The sequence below is a fragment of the Rhipicephalus microplus genome, unplaced genomic scaffold (assembly GCF_043290135.1).
Source record: "Rhipicephalus microplus isolate Deutch F79 unplaced genomic scaffold, USDA_Rmic scaffold_12, whole genome shotgun sequence".
NCBI classification, from domain to species: domain Eukaryota; kingdom Metazoa; phylum Arthropoda; class Arachnida; order Ixodida; family Ixodidae; genus Rhipicephalus; species Rhipicephalus microplus.
The window spans coordinates 25,071,300-25,092,412 of record NW_027464585.1 but is presented as its reverse complement, the minus strand read 5'-3'; the positions used below and the strand labels follow the sequence as shown (position 1 = coordinate 25,092,412).

General features: G+C 46.2%; 1 protein-coding gene across 1 annotated transcript in view; it reads left to right on the top strand.

Annotated features, from left to right (window-relative positions):
* Positions 1 to 9,487, top strand: part of LOC119167811 (vacuolar protein sorting-associated protein 4B-like) — a 103,621-nt gene extending 94,134 nt beyond the window's left edge. Inside the window, exon 7 of the mRNA XM_075882343.1 lies at positions 3,436 to 9,487. Within this exon, the coding sequence (XP_075738458.1) occupies positions 3,436 to 3,685 (250 nt within the window). The 3' untranslated portion in view covers positions 3,686 to 9,487. The remainder of the gene's footprint in view (positions 1 to 3,435) is intronic.
* Positions 9,488 to 21,113: the final 11,626 nt, after the last annotated feature.

Sequence of the window (21,113 nt, the reverse complement as noted above, 5' to 3'; positions counted from 1 at the left end):
GGAAAGCGCACTACGATGTTCAAGCCACGAAATGAGGTACGACCTTCGCTTGCGCACTAAAACCACGTCGTTAGAGCAACCTAATACACTTTTTCACTTTCTAAAGAGCTGTTGTGGTATCTTATCGATGGCAGTAGATGTAAAAACGACGTGACTAATAATGAGGCTCTTAGCATTTTATCCGAGATAGCAGCATTTAATGAACAGTCCTCATACCACTACCGTACATTATATTGAAATTGCCTTCCAGCCACCATGAGCGTAAAAGAAACGCACAAGCAAAGTATTTGTCAGAAATTGCCTCTACACCGCATTTTTTTTTCTTTTTTCTTTTTTATAATTTCATGTGTCCTTTCTTTTTATTGAAGCTCACGCCTACACTATCTTAGAAGAAATTATCGCACAATATGTTTTCTGTTTTCTGACATATATATATGGCTACATATCTATGCCAAAATTTATATGTGATTTCACTCAGGGTGCAGTGCTTTTTTTATACGTGGGATTTAACGTTCGAAAACCACCATGTGAATACGAGAGACGCTGTAGTGGAGGGCTCCGGAAATCTCGAGCACCTGGGGTACTTTAACCTGCGCCTAAATCTGTGCACATGAACCTACAGCATTTTCACTTCCATCGCAAATGCAGCCGCCGCAGCCAAGATTGGATCCGGCCACCTGCGCGTCAGCAGCCGACTACCTTAGTCATTAGGCCACAGCGGCAGGGCAGGAACACTTCACTATATATTTATTTATATTTATTTATTTATATACCCTAAGGGCCTTTAGGGCATTACATAAGGGGGTTTCATACAGTAATCAATGACAACAGCAATTCTTTAACAAGAAAAGAAGACAAGAAAACATGCGCAAGATACACAGTCCGTCAACCAAGATAAGCAAGAAATAACAGCAAGGTTTTCACAAGCGAACACATTGAAAAAGCTGCATGACACGTTATACAGCAATGCCTAAGATTGTCAAACACATTCAAGGAACGCAAATAATGCACACTGAAAAGATGATTGCTGTGTATGCGTTACAATACTGGCAGGCAGAGCGTTCCACTCAGTTATCGCTAAGACAAGGGGTGAGCATTGGTGTTTTTTGCGAGAAAATATAGGTTCAATTTTGTGATCATAGTCAATGCGTGCGGAAATGTACAAAGCAGGGTTAATGAACGTATAGCAGAACGGCGAATCACTGTGGTATTATTTGTGGAAGAAAGATAAGCGGAAATATTTCCTGTGCAAGGCAAGAGGGGGGAGATTTAATTTTTTCTTAATGAATGATACACTTTCATAGCGGGAATAACGTGACAAAATAAATCACGCGGCTTTGTTTTGGACAGTTTCGAGCGTATCAGTAAGGGTTGCTGTGTGCGGGTGCCATACTATGGAAGCATATTCTAGGGTTGGCCGGATAACAGTATTGTATGCGTGAAGTTTGGTGTCTTTGTTTGCAAGTTTCAGGCGGCGCTTAAGAAGACCAAGTTTCCGTAGTGCTTTCGCGGTAATGTATTCTACGTGGCTAATCCAGGTTATATCAAAGTAGAATAAAATACCTAGATATTAAAGAGATGGAACTCTCTGAATTACCAAGTTGTTTATGACATACTCATTGGGCGAAGGATGTGCAACGGATGAAAAGCGTACGTGTTTCGTTTTGTTTACATTTATTTCCATTTGCCATAAACGGCACCATTCTGATAAATTTGTCAAGTCGGACTGCAAGATGTTTACGTCGTTTGGTTCGGTGATTTCCTTAAAAATTACACAATTGTCTGCAAAGAGGCGCAGTGAAGAGTTAATATTGGATCCGATATCATTAATATAGACTAGAAACAACAGAGGGCCTAGTACGGATTCCTGGTGTACCCCAAATTTGACGGGTCTGGGAGGAGAGATAACGTTGTTAAGTTTAACCTACCAGACCCTGTTAGTAAAAAAAACCGCTTATTCACTGGTGTTTTATCGTCTAGCTGTAGATTACAGATTTTAGTCATCAACCTTTTGTGTTGCACGCGGTCAAACGCTTTAGCAAAATCTATAACAATTGCGTCAGTGTAGCGGGAGTTATTCAGATAATTATTAAGGTCAGCTACCAATTCGAACAGCTGAGTTTCGCACGAGTGGTTATTGCGGAAGCCATGTTGATTATCCATTAGCAAGTTATTTTTATTGAGGTGAGATACAATGTGCGTAAACAGAATATGCTCGAGTATTTTGCACGGAATAGAAGTAAGAGAGATTGGCCGGTAATTATTAGCACATGATTTTAACCCAGATTTGAATATAGGTACCATTTATGCGGACTTCCAATCATCAGGGACGCAACCTGTGTTCAGTGACTGCTCAAATATTGGTTTCAATAGGTATGATGATTTTGAGCGGTTAATTTCAGAAGTTTGGAGCTAATGCCATCGGGCCCTGGACTCGTCTTGTACTCAAGTCGCTCAATGGCACGTGCTGTGCCATTTTAGGTGACTTCTATTGGGAGAAAGGTATCATGAATGACGGTATCTGGTAGGTCGAGGGAATCTAGTGGAAGCACATTTGAAAATACCGATGCAAACTGATCGCTGATTATTTCCGCAGTTTCCTCAGCTGACGGAGAATCGCCAAGCTCACCGTCTAGCAAGGTCGGAGAATTAGCGTTTCTAGGGTTTACCACTTGCCAGAATTTTTAGGGTCAGTTTTGAGGAGTTTAGGCAGTGTGCAATCGAAAAATTTACGTTTGGCTTCCTTAATGATGGCTTCGGTTTTTCTTGATACATTCCTATGGTTATCCCAGTCTGCTGTCGAATTTGTCCGAGACGCCTCTCTAAGTGCACGGTTCTTTTTATTAAGACTTTTTTTCACATCCTATGTGAACCACGGATCGTTTTTTGGTTGATCTAATAGCCATTTTTGGTACGCAACTATCTTCGATTCGTTTTAGTATGTCACAAAATTTATTGCAGTTTTTATTTGCAGTGCAATTTTCAAAGATGGCTTCGAACTGGGGTGTAAACTCTTCCAGCATATAATTCATTTTCTCAACATCGGTGCGTGCATAATTGAGTATGTGTTTGTCCGTTATGATATTATCGGGCAGTGGGATAGATAAGGAGCCATGTACGGCGCGGTGATCGCTGATTTCATCCAGGACACGAGTAACACACATTCGTTTGTTTAAGTTGCTTTGGGAAGTTAAGCACAAAAAGCAAAGCAATATTTAACTTTACAATCACTGCCGAAGAGCGTGAGAAATATGCTCTGGCAAATCACACCCCGCATTTGCTGAAATTCACTCACTAATGCGTGAAACGCCCTCTGGGTATTTGCACTTGCCTGACAGGGGTATACTAATGAGTCACACTGAACGATTCCAATATAGTTTTTTTTTGTTTCCACCTAGTCAAGAAGTTGAGTTATCATTCTGTGCTGCGTCACAGGCACCTGGCGAAGCGCACCGAAGGATTCACGAGCACCTTCCTGGCCATGTTGGCAGCGGATGCGCAGCGCAACGCACGTGCCGTGTGCGAGCGCGTTTACGACCGGGCTGTGGACCCGTCGGGAGCGCTGAAGGTGACACTGAGTGACATTCTCACTGCCATGGAGAAGGTCGAGCTCCCCGAGTCTGTGAGCCGCCGGAGCAGCGTCACCAGCTCGAAAACAGAGTCCACCACCACCGCGCTGCCATAGTTGCCAGCTGAGGAGCCGAATCCGCAAAGGTGTCAAAAAGGCAATACGAACACTGGTTTCACTGGTTTTGTCTCCTGCCTTGCTTGTTTTTATTGAGGTTTCTTGACAAGCAGGAGTTTATAAGTGTTGCATTTGAAAAATGCTTGATCTTTAGTCATATTGGTGTTACAAGAAAATGAACTCGTTCTTACAGATCTAGTTCAATTTTTACAGTGCATCGATGTAAGACACCTTGCACAATGTCTCTTGATAATTGACCGCTACAGCACCGTTTATTTTGAACGCATCCTTATTGACGCTTAGCGATATAATTTCATTCGGACGGCCAACGTTCATGAACACTGAATAAACATATCGCTGTGTTCGTAGATGCTTGTGGTAGTTGCAATAGAAAGTAGTGGGACAGCCAGGAGACCCGTCACCGAATGGACGTCCATCTTTGGCGGAGGTAGGCTACTCGCGGCACGTTAGAATAATGAACGCAATTGGCAGACTACTGAGAAATGCTACGCGCGTCGCCTCTACGCTTTTGGCCGGCCGCCATTTCTCGCAGGGTGAGCGTACGTGTAGAACACGGAGTTCAAGCCAAGTGACGTGGATACTAATAGAGCTACCGACGAGACTTCAGAACAAAACTTCGACAACGAGATTTAAGACAAAATACGGCCGCTATCTATATACGCTTCGTGTGAGATGACAATGCACAAGAGGTAGTTAATACCTTGCATTTCTTGAAGTACGCGCTGATAACAGGCATCGAGAGCGAGGCGAACACCGGGGGCACAACCATGTGGCCGGAAATCAACATGCTGGCTTCCGGACGACAAGGCATTTTTTTTAGGTTTCCATAAACGCACGACGCGTCAAGCAGCGTGGACGGATGAACCTACCCGGCGACAAAGCTTGCCGCTCATCGCAGTCAGTTGTCGCTGTCGCGTAGAAATTCCGTGCATGCTGTAAGGATGCGAGAGGCTGTGGCCTCTACCCCTTGCACTCTCTGAGCAGTCATGTGATAGCGTCGGGCAACGTTATTTTGCAAGCCCCAATGAACGTATACCTGTAGCATATTGGTCTATATGGTTTCGGTTCAGCGATCACTGCCGCAGGTGGCGCCAGTGTTGTTAGCGTATATAAGCATGCTCAAGTTGGAATAAAGGGGTTTTGTTCCGATGGGCACTCAAGTTGTCTAGTCGTTCATTCATCGGCGGCACACGCCGCAAGTACATCACCGACGAGGGTGCTCGTTTAGGAGGGGGTGTGGTTTTCGTCATTTTCGCTGATTGTTTCCCGCGCCATGAGTGTTTCCGGACTAGCACCACCACCCCCGTTCCTGCCCACGCCTGGCCGCCTTGCTGTTGCCTGGCAGCAATAGATCCGCATCTTCGAAAATTTCCTGCTCGAATCTGGTGTTTCGGACTGCGCGCCGTACTGTGGCAAGGCTCTCCTAACCACATCCTCGGCGTAGAAGGCTAGCGCACATTTCACACACTACCGCTTCAATCTTCGGCCAACGCAAAGTCCGGTGAGCCAACTATATATACTGATATGGATTCGGCAGCTGTCTAGTACACTTCTCAGACACAGAATGAAGCGTCGTCGTACGATACCGCTGTCGCAGCGATGCATGCGCACTTCACGACAACAACAAATGTTGTGGTCAAACGGCACCGGTTAGGTAGGCGCGTGCTGCAAGTCGGTGAAGCAATCATTGAGTACATTACCGCGTTACGTGAGCTTTCTGCTACGTGCTCTTTTCCTTCACAGGAAGATTCTGTGCGGGACCAGATCGCTGCGGGTGTATTATCTCTGAACTTGCACGAGCGGTTGCTGCTTGAAGGGTCTTCTATTTCGTTCGCTCGAGCTGTACTAATAGCGACGCAGTTTGAGCAGCCAACCAATGATTGCAAAGAATTTGCTACTGCAGATGTTCAGAGCATAAATGCCTGCGGAAACACTCCTCCACCTACATCTTTTGCCATCCCTCGAAACGGTCGCGCAGCCAAAAGGGTCAGTGTTACCGCTGCGGTTCACCTCGGCACTACGCATCTTCATTCCGCTGCCCCACTAAAAACAAGCGGTGTCATGGTTGCGGTATTAGGGGTCGATTTCGCTCGGTCTGCAACAGAAACGCCGCTCCTGTTCATGAACTAGACGACGAAAGTTCGATAACTGAAGAAGTATTGAGCATTCTTGCCGTTACGACATCCACTCGTGCCGTAATCTACGTATCGGTAGCAGTTGGTGAAACGAAGTTAACTTTCCTCGTGGATTCAGGGTCATCAGTATCGATTTCGACGCATAACCTATTTCGGCAGCATTTTGAAGGTCAGCAGCTTTCAGCTGCTCAAGTTAGACTACGGGACTATTCGAAGAAACAAATTCCAGTGTGCGGTTGCTTCTTTGCTGATGCCACGTACAATAACTGTTCAACAAAGCTTCTTTTTATGTCGTTGAACAAGGCACCTCGCTTTTGGGTATTGATACAATTAGAGCGCTCAGTCTGCAGATTGATGGGTCGTCACTACAGTGCCTTGAAACGACAGCGGTGCATACTAGCGCTCGAACGGAGCACACTGCAATCATGACAGAGGTGGAGGAGTTCATTCACCTTCTATCAGAATTAGTCGAAGAGTTTGGTGCTATTTTCGATCTAGGTCTTGGCATCGCAAGGGGTTTTGTTCATTGCGTCGAAACACGGTCGACAGTTCAGCCAGTTGCTTCAAAACTCGGGCGCTTTCCGCTCTCACTGCGGCCACGAGTCTCGGAAGAACTGCTCTGCTTGGAAAAAAATGGACGTGATAGAGCGAATAGAGGCATCCGAGTGGATGTCCCCCATTGTTGTGGTTGAAAAGAAAGCTGGAGGTATCCGCCTTTGTGTAGATCTTCGACAGGTAAACAAAGCCGTCGTAGCAGATAGCTTTCCCCTTCCTCATACAGAGGAACTATTGCACATTTTAGTGAGAGCAACCCAGTTTTCTAAGCTTGACCTTGCATCAGCTTACCATGAGGTCATGCTTCACACCGAGAGCGCGATTTAATGGTTTTTATAACACACGACGGCCTCTTTCGTTTTAAGCGCGTGTGTTTTGGGCTCGCGTCAGCACCATCTGCTTTTCAGAGTATGATGTCGAAAATTCTGCAGGGCTGCAGCGGCGTCTTGTTCTATACCGATGACATTATTGTGTTCGGGAAGGGCAGAGAGGAGCACATGGCGAACCTTACCGCAGTGCTGAGGTGCATAAAAGCGCCAGGACTCAAATTGAACACGAAATGCGTCATCGATACGCCGGAGCTTGCGTTCTTGGGCCACAGAATCACCGCAAAAGGTATTGTGCCGTTGACGGAAAAGGTTGCTTCCATCGAGCGCCTAGGGATCCAGCCCGCCTTCGATGATTTCTGGGATTGGTCAAGTACTATTCTGGGCTTATTCCCAGTTTCGCTGACATGGTTGAACCAATGGGTGTCCTGCTAAGAAAGGGGTAGCGATTCGTTTGGTCTGACAAAATAGACGCTAGTTTCAGAAAGACCAAAGACGCGCTGGCATCTACCTCTATACTGAGAATGTTCGATGAATCTCTTCCAGTCTTAGTGTCGACGGACGCACCAGAGTGTGGAGTTGGAGCGGCCCTACAGCAGGTGGACGGACATAAACTTCACACTGTCGCTTTCGCGTCTCGAGTCCTTTCGCCAGCTGAGAGGAAGTATTCGGTAGGAGTACGGGAAGCGTTGGCTTGCGTTTGGACGTGCGAGCGAAGGCACGTGTACTTGTGCGGACGCCGCTTCACGTTTCTCACTGATCATCAAGCCTTAGTGGCATTGCTTTCAACCCAAGAAACAGGAAGGCACCCCTTGCGGGTAGCGCGATGGACAGAGCGCCTACTACGGTTCAACTATACCACCGAGTACCGCAAGGGTTCTCAAAACCAAGTGGCGGACGCACTCTCACGCCTGCCCGCGTCGTCTTTTCAGGAAGAAGAAACGCTGTTTGACGAGGCTGTATCAGTTCTCGAAATTCCTTCCTGCATTACCAAAGAATCGTTTGAGCAGTCCCAATTGCAAGATAGCACATTGCAACAAAGCAAAATTTATGTGCAATCGTCGTGGCCTGCACACAAATTGTTATCGGTCAAGCTTCAGTCATTCTTCAAAATACATGACGAACTTTCTGTGGTAGACAATTTTATCTTGCGTGGCGAACGGCTTGTGGTTCCCACGTCACTCACGCAGCATGTAATCGCTGCAGCACATGAGTCGCATCCCGGAGTGGTGCGAAAAAAAGCGCGGCTGCAAGAAAAAATATTGGTTGCCGGGCATGGACCGCCAAGTCGAGCTAGCTATCCAGATATATAGCATATGCCAGGAAGCAGACGAGAACGTCAAGGTGCGAGCTACACCCTTGCAACCCGTTCCCTTTCCAGAGCAGCCATGGCTCAAACTAGGCATGGATATTGTATTCCGATTCTAGAGGGCACCCTACGATTCCAGATATGCCATGACGCTTGCAGATTGTTATTCCAAATGGACCGAAGTGCATTTCTCGATCGAGATGACAACCAGCACAGTAATACGCTTCTTAGTCTCTGTGTTCGCGCGCGAAGGCTACCCAGAAAAGGTTATTTGCGATAACGGCCCACAGCTTGCATCTCGGGAGTTGGAGGCATTTCTTCAAGATTGCGGCATCCAGGTCAAACATTCGTCCATATACTATCCACAAGTAAACGGCCAAGTGGAGCGCTTTAACAGAGTATTAAAAAGCTTCATTCTAGTAGCGGTTCTTGAGCAGCGACCCTTGCGCCAGGCGGTAACAGAGTATTTAGGTGTTTACCGATGCACACCGCATGCTATAACGGCATGGGCTCCAGCTTTTCTGCTACACGGGCGGCTGCCAAGAACTTGGTTGGATGTCGTCGGGCATCCATCAGTAACCTTCTTTGATGACCCTAACTTGGAACTCCGGCGCTTACGTGAGCGGGTAAAGCACATGCAACACAGCAGCAAACGATACACGGTTGCTCAGAGGGCTGCAAGAGAAACCAGAGTTGACGTTGGTGACTTCGTCAAAGTGAAGAAACCCCCTTTTAGATTTGAAGGCGACCTCGAATTCAGCCACCCAAGGGAAGTGATCAGCTGGAAGGGACGATCTTCTTTTCGCCTGGCTGACGGCAAAACGTGGAATGTATCGAAGTTCTCAAAAGTGCCATGAGCCTCTGCCACCCTTTACACGCTGGAAGGAAACGGTACAGCTAGGGGAGGAGGATCTCTACCTATATGCGGGGGCCCCACCCCAGAGATAACTAACAGGACTTCAGCTGCTGCTCCTTTGGCTGCCCAGGCACCCACGTCTTCTACGTACGCTGCGCAGGCGCACAGGTGACCTGCTGGGACGCAGTCAGCCAAGTCTTCAGGAGCAGTCACACATCAACGCAGGGTGCAACCACCAAGAAAGACACTACCACGAGAGCGTTATGGCTACAAGGTGTAGCAAGAGAAGTTGTACTAAAGCGAATGAAACGGACGTATCCAGTGTGGTAGATTTCTTTTGTAAATTAAGTGATATTGTAGTACTAAATAGTTACATTCATTGTACAGGTTGTATTTTTTGTATAGTGTTTTTTGCATATGTGCTAACATACTAACCTACTAAATCACTAATCCATATGGCTGTTTTTAAGGAACGGAATGTGTTGCATATTGGTCTATTTTGGTTTCGGTTCCGCGATCACTGCCGCAGGTGGCGCAAGTGTTGTTTATGTATATAAGCATGCGCACGTTGGAATAAAGGGGCTTTTGTTCCGATGGTCACTCAAGTTGTCTAGTCATTCATTCATCGGCGGCACGCGCCACCAGTACACTACCTGGTCCAGCGTGGCGTGGCGATGAACACGCGTGCCCTACTCCAACTAGAATTTGGAATGTGTAAAACCAACAAAAACGACAGTGAATTCAGGGTGTCCTCCACTTGCAGGGATGCGTTAACATCGGGCAAAATGACCGTACTAAACGAAAGTTAAAGTCAACTCATGCATTGCTTTGCATGGAACTCAAGGTTTCCTTTAGTGGAAGATGGCGTAATTGTTCTTCAATCGTACAGCAGGCCACATATAGTTCGTAAGCATTACGAATAAATTCATTACGGATAAGTTGCAAACAAATTTCACAGACCCAGTGACAAATACCATCTAAAAAAATGGCCCTGTATCTGTATGTTAATCTCCATAAACCTTCCTCACACATATGTTATTCAAATATTTACAGACTCAATGGATACCTGCCGTGCTTTCACATGGGGCATTGTCTCTCAGCACACACATCGAAGTTTGAACACCGCATTCCACACGCCACACAAGTTCCGATTTGTTGACCCCTGGGCACACCTCTCTCCCCGGTCATGACTGGGCTCATGCAGCTACCCGAGCACTCACTAACTGGGTCCGGAGGAAGAGCTGTCCAACCCAGATGAGGAGGACACAAACACGGAACTTCTAGGATATCAATACACTCTCGATTACTGTAGACGAGAACGCATTCTGTACCCTCAACCACACCACACGCTTACACGAAAAGATGCAACTATGGTGCGTCAACTGCAGGCGAACACATTACCGAACCTCTATTTTCTCCACATCTTCCGTCCCACTTCTTACTCTGACAAATGCCCTGGCTGTGGAGCAGTACCGACGTTATTTCACGTAACGCTAGAATGTAAGCGTCCGCCTGCAAGGCGCTCTGCCAACTCCTCTCCTATTCCTACTTTACAAGACTGGGAGGCCATGCTGCGTGATGAAAGCCCGAGTGGCCAGCGGGCACTGGCTCGGCGGGCGCGGTATGCAGCAGCGGCTGTTGGAGCTCAGAACTGAGAGCCCCACCCGACATTTTTCTCTAATTGAACTAAAAAGTCTCCATCTCTCTGCAAATGTCGTCGAAAGACAATATTCTTGCGTCTGGAGAAATGGAAATAATATGTTTATTTGATTTTCTGCGCAAGAAAATCGGTGAATGGTATTCTGGAGGCGCTGCGTGAAGTGGCTCGAGCGTTCAGCGGAGGCGAACGAGCGCACCAAATCACGTCACACGTGAGACGTGAGCGCTACCTGGCAGTTATCTTGAGGATTTGGAGCCGGCACACTCGCCGACATGCAGCTAACGTTTCTTCTGTTGCTGCAGGTTGCTGGCGCTGTTGCATCTACGTACAGTTGCAGTTTGGACGGAGGGCCAGCGATCGCACACGCTCGCGACGTGCCTTCTTCGACAGGATCACCATGGATAGCGCCAGCGGCCGTTTTGAACAGGGACACTTCCGACGATTATCAGTGCCAAGCTACATAGGAATGCGACTATCAACGAGGACAGCCATCACATCGCCATGGTCCGACGACAACCACGTGACACGGATGAACCGTATTTAATCGAGCGGCACGTTGGCTACGTGGGATTTGGAGCCGGCACACTCGCCGACATGCAGCTAACGTTTCTTCTGTTGCTGCAGGTTGCTGGCGCTGTTGCATCTACGTACAGTTGCAGTTTGGACGGAGGGCCAGCGATCGCACACGCTCGCGACGTGCCTTCTTCGACAGGATCACCATTGATAGCGCCAGCGGCCGTTTTGAACAGGGACACTTCCGACGATTATCAGCGCCAAGCTACATAGGAATGCGACTATCAACGAGGACAGCCATCACATCGCCATGGTCCGACGACAACCACGTGACACGGATGAACCGTATTTAATCGAGCGGCACGTTGGCTACGTGGGATTTGGAGCCGGCACACTCGCCGACATGCAGCTAACGTTTCTTCTGTTGCTGCAGGTTGCTGGCGCTGTTGCATCTACGTACAGTTGCAGTTTGGACGGAGGGCCAGCGATCGCACACGCTCGCGACGTGCCTTCTTCGACAGGATCACCATGGATAGCGCCAGCGACCGGTGGAACAGGGACACTTCCGACGATTATCAGCGCCAAGCTACATAGGAATGCGACTATCAACGAGGACAGCCATCACATCGCCATGGTCCGACGACAACCACGTGACACGGATGAACCGTATTTAATCGAGCGGCACGTTGGCTACGTGGGATTTGGAGCCGGCACACTCGCCGACATGCAGCTAACGTTTCTTCTGTTGCTGCAGGTTGCTGGCGCTGTTGCATCTACGTACAGTTGCAGTTTGGACGGAGGGCCAGCGATCGCACACGCTCGCGACGTGCCTTCTTCGACAGGATCACCATGGATAGCGCCAGCGACCGGTGGAACAGGGACACTTCCGACGATTATCAGCGCCAAGCTACATAGGAATGCGACTATCAACGAGGACAGCCATCACATCGCCATGGTCCGACGACAACCACGTGACACGGATGAACCGTATTTAATCGAGCGGCACGTTGGCTACGTGGGATTTGGAGCCGGCACACTCGCCGACATGCAGCTAACGTTTCTTCTGTTGCTTCAGGTTAGTGATAATTGCCAAATTACGATTTGTAGATTATTGTGTGCATTGCCGGCTCGATGTCCCACAAGTGATGTATCTGTTCGCCGAACGCAAAAGCCGATGATGTATCGTAGCAACCGCTTTCGTTTTTTCACGAATAAGGTTCTGTACCTTGCATTATTGTTAATACTTTCCGGTGATGTTGAGTTGAATCCCGGTCCGCTAAATGCCCAAGAGTTCGAACTGCTTAAAACCTTACAAACTGGTCAGGCTACAATTTTGAGTAAGTTACAGGCCATCGACACCAGATTGGCAAAACACGACGAAATGATAGCAGAAATTAACGGTAAATTACGTGCGACTGAAGGTGAAATTACTACGCTCAAAGTACAATTATTCGACCAAGAAAACACCATTAGGACAATAGCAAAAAAAGTTAAGCAGCTGCATGACCAGGGCGTCACCTCGGAAAATAGAAGCCGGAGAAACAACCTGGTCTTTTTTGGGGTCAGACTTCTGAACCAGAAACGTGGGAACAGTCTGAACTACTGCTCAGAAACATCTGCAAAGAAAACGTGAATTTTGAATTGCAGTCAGTGGAAAGAGTGCATCGAGAGGTTGTTATAATGTATCAAAAAACAGACCTATCATCGTCAACTTTGCCTCCTACAAAGAAAATTCCCGTGTTCTTTCCGAAGCTAAGATATTCAAGAGAACGACGTACAGTGTCGAGCAAGATTATGCACCTGAAACAGGACATATTCGGAAAAGACTTTGGGAATATGTTAAAACCAACAACATGAACGAAAAACATCGAGCTAGGTTGAACTTTGAAAAGGTAATTGTGGAAGGTAAAACATATAGGTGGGAGAAAGAAAAGGAAAAAGTCGTTCAAATTGTAAAAAAATAACCCTTGCCAGAAAAAAGGGGGCGTGAAATACAACATCTGATAGCACTGAGAGTGAACGGCAGAAGCGTTGTCAATAAAGCTGATGAACTCGCGGCTCTTATCGATTCTGTAAAAGCTGATCTAGTATTCGGAACTGAATCATGGCTGGACCCTTCTATTAGAGATAGCGAGGTGTTCCCCAGCGACTTTGCTGCTTATCGAAAAGATAGATCCCGCACGGGTGGGGGCGTTTTTCTTTTAGTTCGTCGCTCTTTAAATTCATCTGAATTAAATATTGGTCATCAAAAAGTAGAATCCGTGTGGTGCAAAATTACTATGCGAGACACTTCCTCGTTTGTAGCAGGTACTTTCTATCGGTGTCCAAACTCGTCCGTAATCGCGTTAAAGCTTTTGCATGAAATTGTTTAGGAAGCTTCTTGTCACATGTTCATTTTGGCGGGAGACTTTAACTTGCCTGATCTATCTTGGCGTGACGGAACTTGTGAGATGACAGCGGGGGGAACCTTGAACCTTGAGATGAAGCACATTGTAGATTCTTGCGGGTTAATGCAATGTGATGCTCCCACACGAGGCAATAGTACATTTGACCTTGTTTTTTGCAACTCGCCAAATATGGTGAATTCAGTAAATGTCGTACCAGGAATAAGTGACCACTATGCTGTCGTCACCATTGCCCAAACGAAAAATGAAAAACAAACGAAAAAGGAAAGGAGGACGGTGTACCTCTATGACAAAGGTCATTGCGCTAGCATATCAAGGAAGCTTCTCGATCATCTGCCGCTTTTTGAATGTCTCTCAGATGACTGTGACGTACAAGAATTATGGGTTAAGTTTAAACAAAAAACCAAAAAGCTTACTGAAACCTACATACCCAGTATCAAAAGCGGTAGACTTAGAAAGCGAAACAAACCTTGGATGACTGCCCGTATCTCAAGAATAGTAAGGAAAAGAAGGCGCATATATTTAAAATATAAAAAGACTAAATGCCATCGGCACTTTGAAAGCTCTAATTATGTGACTCGAGAGTTTAAGCTCAATATAAAGGTGGCTAAGCGGCACTATTTCGAAAAACTTGGAAACAAAATAAAAACTAATTCAAAGGCCTTCTGGCAATACATGAAAGGCTATGGAGCAGACACCTTGGGAATCACCAAAGTTGTCTTCAATAATGAGGAGTTATTAGACGACACTGAGAAAGCTACCTGTTTAAACAACTACCTCCTTTCCGTATACTTGCCGAAATATAGCTCTAGTGCTTCGCAATGCACAGGTTCCATGCCGAAAATGCAATCAGTAGAGTTAAGTGTGAATGGAATTATAGCATTACTAAACAAACTTACCGATAATAAGGCAATTGGACCGGACGGAATTTCACCTCGAGTCTTAAAGCAGTGTGCTGAGTCAATTTCTCTTTACCTGCACGTAATCTACACAAAGTCTTTGTCCTCCGGTGCCCTCCCAGACGACTGGAAAACTGCACATACAGTTCCCATTCATAAAAGTGGGTCCAAAAAAGACGTAACCAACTATAGACCTATTTCACTTACGTCCATACCCTGCAAGTTATTAGAGCATATTCTGTATAAAGAAATAATGACACATTTATCAGCAAACAACTTGCTGGCGTCTCAACAACATGGTTTTCGTAAGGGCTTATCTTGTACAACACAATTAATTGAATTTAACCATGATTTAGTATCTGAAAAAGACAATAGCGGACAAATCGATTGCCTTGTCCTGGACTTCCAAAAAGCTTTCGACACTGTGTCGCATTCTTTTCTTTTAAGTAAGCTTGCAGCACTAAACATTGACCACGAAGTTCTGGTGTGGATAGATAATTACCTTTCAGGCCGCCAACAGTGTGTAGTATTAAATGGCAAAAAATCAAGTTTTGTAAACATCACTTCAGGGGTGCCACAGGGCTCAGTCCTAGGGCCACTTTTATTTTTAGTATATATAAATGACATTTGCTCAGGAATTCATTCTAATATACGGTTGTTTGCAGATGACTGTGTCTTGTACAGAAAAATTAGAAATGAGAGTGACGTCGCCCTGCTCCAAAGCGACTTATCGCGCATCCAAGAATGGTGTTTAAGGTGGAAAATGACAATAAATGCCAATAAATGCATTCATGTTACTTTCACGCGTAAAAAAACCAAGTTAGCTTTAGAGTATGTAATCTGTAATAGTATAGTACCACAAAAACCGCATTATAAATATTTAGGTGTAACTTTTTCAGCCGACTGTTCATGGAATGCACACGTTGATTCAGTTGTTGCGAAGGCCGCCAAGTCACTAAATTTTATACAGCGCAGCCTGACACAAGTGCCGGCATGTTTGAAATTAACGGCGTATTCAACATACATTCGCCCTATGCTTGAATACGCCTGGGCCGTGTGGGACCCCTGGCAAAGTACTTTAAGTTACAAACTTGAAAAAAATAAATAAAAAATAAATCCCGGCTGCGGCGGCTGCATTTCCGATGGAGGCGTAAATGTTGTAGGCCCGTGTACTCAGATTTGGGTGCACGTTAAAGAACCCTAGGTGGTCGAAATTTCCGGAGCCCTCCACTACGGCGTCTCTCATAATCATATGGTGGTTTTGGGACGTTAAACCCCACATATCAATCAAAATACAAAATAGAGCTGCAAGGTTTGTCCTAAGCCGGTACTCAAGAAATGACAGTTGCACCAATATGAAAAATGAACTAGGGTGAGAATTACTCTCATCGCGTCGAAAGAAACTGCGGCTAAAGCTCCTGTACCAAATATTTCATGGTAAAACCGGCATTCGAAAAGAAAAGTACCTTCACAGTCCTCATTATATCTCTTCGCGAAATGATCATTGTTTCAAGATTTTAGAGTACTGTACCAAGTGTAATTTGTATGCAAATTCGTTTTTTGTTCGTTTCATTAGAGAATGGAATCACTTATCAAATGAACAAGTGTGCTGTATTAATGAAGATGTGTTTTTCTCGACATTGTAACCCCCCTGCTGCACCGCCTTTGGGCTAAGCGGGGTAATCATTGAATAAAGAATAAAGAAAAACAAAACGTGCGGTATGAAACGGGCGTGTGCGCCCGTCTCAGAGGTGATAAGGTGTAGAACGCAAAACGAAGGGTAGGTGCCACCACCGTGTCGTCTTAGCAAGGCGTTGGAAACACTTCCTTTTTCGTGCAAGCGTTGCATGATCAGCGCCACGTGATTAACGCTACAGTCCTTGGAATAACTTATCTATGCCTTTTCTTGTAAAAGACGTACACACAGAATATATACGTGTTATGTTGCCTCAGATATGCACGATAATTGCTTTGTAATAGACAACCGCACAAGTATGAACGCTGAACCTTGAGAAACATTGATGGGTGCTGCGGACGGGGTTGGCCGTTTGGGGCCGCTTAGGTTTGGAGTTTGGGCCGTTTAGGTTTGGAGTTTGGGCCGTTTGGCCCGTTTAGGCGTTTGCTAGTGCCATTTAAAGTTTAAAGTGCCCGGTACCGTTAAGTGTGGACAAACAGACCGACGGTGTTGCGTCGGAGGACCCCAAGAAAGACCATCGTCTTAAAATGACAGCATATCCCCGGGGTGAATTATGGGGAGTGCGGCGAAGCTGGGTCTGCACGCTACTGCCACGCCGCTTCCGCCTACCGTTGTCGTATTGCGTGGTCCTCGCAGCGCCACCACTCAGCTTCGCGGTACGCTTGGGCGTCACGCGCCCGCACATCGGGGTCCTTTCTTCGAGTGTGAGCAGCCGCCGTGTGCGCACGCCGCTCAGCAGCCTTGTCCATCCTTTGTTGTCGAGCCTCTGAATGCACGCGCGTGCCAAAACGGCGCTTTTAGTTTACTATAGAGCGCCCCCTTGCGTATAGTGCCGCAGAAACACACGCGATGGTCTCTCTTTTCTTCCGTACGTGTGACATCAATCCTTCTACAAGTAACGCCCTCTAGTGTCGTAGCATTTGCATTTTTCAGCGCATGGTACAAGTACCGCCTTCTATGGCCGGTTCAAGAATTGACGAGGGACGGCTACCCACAACGGGGACGTACAAGCCACGCCATGAGAGCTTCACCCCTAAAAACCATGGAGGGTATCGCAGAAGAAGCCCAAGTTACTCTTAAGAGTGTTCTACTTTCGCAAAGTATCACATAGAGTGAAAAGTGTTTTGACACTTTGTTAAAGAAGGGAGTGAAACTGCTTTGTACTCTACCTCTCTCTGAGAGAGTGGAATGCCCATATATTCTTAAGGCACGAGAGAGTAAAACTCCTGCTCCTTATCTATATATCAACGCACCGGCACACCTCGAGTAATTACCATTGCCTAATAACCACACACATATGCAATAAAGAGATGCATGGTACAACTGTGGTTGCCGTTTGTTCCATTGTGTCACTTCATGCGCTTAAACTACAGTTATAACACGCAAGTACAGCATTCGTTCATTGTGGCGTAGGAGACGAGTAATAGACAGAACACGTTTGGAGCACTTTAGAGTGAGTTCCAGCGCACTGGGAGACAATTGAAACTCTTAAAGGGCGACTCACAAGGTTTCACAATTTTGAGCCGACAAGTGCAATGCGTAGATAAAGCGTTCACGATCACGTCTGCCGAAATTCGTGACACATGCCGCGAAAATGGGTCAAATTGCAGGATGATCACTGCTCCCCCTTCCTTTTTCGGGCGCGCCCAGAAAATGAGGGCATGACGTGCGCGTATGAATGGCCCTACGTACACGGCAATGCCATGTCGTTGGTCCTCTATGTAGGCGACTGTGCGACATTTCCAACAGTGTCACGTGACTTGGCAAAAAGTATTTACTACGACATGCGTAGTTTACGTAATTGTTGCTTGAGAAGTTTAATAAAGCTCTTGATAAATAATGAGACACAATGAGGGTATGTGAGCATTCTTTTTTGTATATTTTCGTGAATTGCAATGAGATTCGGAGATAATGTGCTGGCGTTGAGCATGCGTTCGTGTCTGCGCGGTCAGCGCATGGAGCACTGCACGGGCCCGGGCCTGCCTGAAAGTCCGGGCCCGGCCCTGCCTGCGGGCAGGGTCTGGCCGGATAAGAGGTTGTTGGATCGGGTCCGGACCGGGCTAGGGCCTGGTAGCATCGGGCCCGGTTTGGGCACGGGCATTAGTCAGGCCTGAATTACGCCCGGGTCTCATTCGTATAGAAATAATGGCATGGGTATGCTCTTTTACTTTGTTTTGTGAGATTTAACGTAGCGATGGGATACATACTATTTCGAACACTTCAATTGAGAACGCTTTTACTCAATTAGCATGCACGGTAATTGCACAGTACAAGTAGTCTAGCAACTCGATTAATCGGAATGCTACACGTAATTTTAAGAAACTCTTAATTTGACTTTACACCATTAAATTAAAGACACCGTTGAGTACCTGTTAAGGAAAGGTTTACCATGTGGTATTGCTGCGACAGCAACGATACATTCCCTAGAGTAGCCTATTTGAAACGTACCCGTATCTTAGGAAAATTTTCGACTATGCAGCTACGCTCTCACGCCCACCGCTCTTGTTTCTAGCTGCGTGACTTATAGACTGCTAGACACGACCATTGAGTCGTTATTATTTCAGGAGCTGTTTTTCGTCAACTTAATATTCATGATGCGGAGTGACTTTTATCTCAGAGGTGCCTATCGATGCCATTGTTGCTGATTTCATGTGTTACTGAGGCAGCGTCATGTGTGTAACATCTGTTAATTAGCTAATAATATCTAACTAGAATTCCCATCGTATACGGGCTCGTCCGTCTTTGCCATATTTTGTCAGTAATTCATAAGTGTACTAATTTGTAAAAGCACAAGTGTATTGGGCTTGCGCTTCGACAAACTAGCGCAAATTGCTCCCACGGTGAAAGTTAGTAAAAGCTCTAAAGAAGGTGATGATGATGATTTGCTGCTGTACCCTTTGTAACATGAAGGTGTACTGTAACGGCTGTAGCGACCCATTTGATTGCATAAATTTCCAAAGGCTCAAGTGACACCTCATACTGAGGATTTTTTCCATTCTTGCAAACTTCTTCCCTTATATAGCTTCTGCTGTTTTTGGATATCAACAAAAAAAGTATAACGCATCAAAAGTGGTGACATGGTCCCAATCTCTTGTAAAATTTCAATGTATGCAGGTTGTACGTGCTTATCTAACCTCTGCTTGGTGTCTGCAGAGGCCCAACTAGCTTGCCTCACATAGTTTCGCAAGCTGTATAGTCGCTGCGTTATCGGGATGTGAGGGGGCTGCGTGCGCTGCATACCGTATGTTTGTTAAAAATTATAAGAATACCTATCGCGTGGCTCGCTCAGGTGTGTCTGGTGGACACGTGTTTTTTATTTGTGAAGAATTCCTTTGCTTGCTGCAAGCACCATTAGCCTAGGTATCTTAGCCTTCATCTATCTATCTATCTATCTATCTATCTATCTATCTATCTATCTATCTATCTATCTATCTATCTATCTATTTATCATCTATCTATCTATCTATCTATCTATCTATCTACCTATTTATCTATCGATCTACCTATCTCTTACGTCTGGGTGCTCGCGTGATTTTATGTCTGGGTGCTCGCGTAATGTCCCAAATATTGTAGGGAAAACCAAAATTCAGTAAGGGAGGGTAAGATGGTGTGACAAATATGACTAGCTGTTCATGACATAAAAAGGAAGACAATCCCGTCGCGCACGTCGTCAAACCTCTTGCAACAATGATGAGCGCCCACCCCACCCCCACTCCGCACTCTGATGTGCATTTATTTGGGTTCCTCCCGTGAGAAGATGCTGGAGGCATTTTTTTTTTCATTCCACCAAGCAAAAAAAAAAACGAAATTTGCAGGAGCCTTGCTACATTAACCCAAACAGCCATGGCTAATACGCACTTTATATAGAGTCGGAGTATAAATGTCGGGCTTTTTTTTTTCACTTTATGTGGGTATTCTGTTTTCCAGTCTTTGTTTGAAATGCAAAAATAAGGTAGCGTGGTTAGCAGCACTGTGTAGATGAGAGAGCCAGCTATAACTCTATTATATTTGACATTGCTCTGAAATTATTTGCCGAATGTGTTACAGTTGTAATTAACCTGAAATATACAAACGAAGAGTTGAAGTCGTGGCCCTGACAAATGTTCTCAAAACACTCTTTAGAAGTTATCTTGTGTGCAGCAGGTGTATATACAATAACCGAAGATGGGACAGTGCTTCGTTTATGCCCAAGGGATATTTGGCTGAAACGGGCCGGGCCTGCCCGGACCCAACCCTTCCGGGCCCGGGATTGGTAGGGACCGTATTTAAAAACCCCGGGCAGAGCTCGGACGGGCCTGTGCATAGATATTTCTGGCCGGACTGGGCCCGGGTCGGAAAAATTAGCCCGTGCAGTGCTCTATTCGAGCAAACGACAGCCGTATAACGCTCCTACGCGTTCGCGCACTCATTGTGCTCATCTACCGCGTCCAACCCAGCGTTTTCAAATAATGCCGCAGAAACAGGCAGTAAACCTCGAAATAATGCTGGTCAAGAACAACACAACAGCAACAACATCAAAAAACACCGCTCGGGTGCAGGGGGTGGGGCTTGTTCATGCACGTCATGTGCACGTGACCTCTTGGTCAGATGGCGGAGAGGGTTGGAAAAAGATTTGGCTTGCGAAGGCTACGCGTAGGAGCGGCAAGGGTTTTGAGCTCGCCTCCTCTTATCCTCGTTTCGCGCCGCATAAAAAAAAACAGCTTTCTCAGATTGTAATAAACCGATTAAAAAAAATTGTGGCAAAATGTTTCTCATCAGACACCCAACAACTTTCACGGTCTAATTAGAATTTGGTATGAGGCCTGGTGAGTGGCCCCTTAATATCGGCTTTTTACAGAGAAAGCTGTTATCCGAATATGGGACAAGTAATTACCTTTCGAAAGAGAGTACGGTCAATCAATCAGACTATAGTGAGGCTCAAAACCTGGGTCTGCTGGGTGCCAGCCCAATAATGTACCACTGAGCTACGCCGGTGCTTGTGACTTGTTGGCAGACCTAGCACCAAGGACACAGTGGGGCTCGAACCCAGGTCCACTGGGTGCCAGCCCTGTAC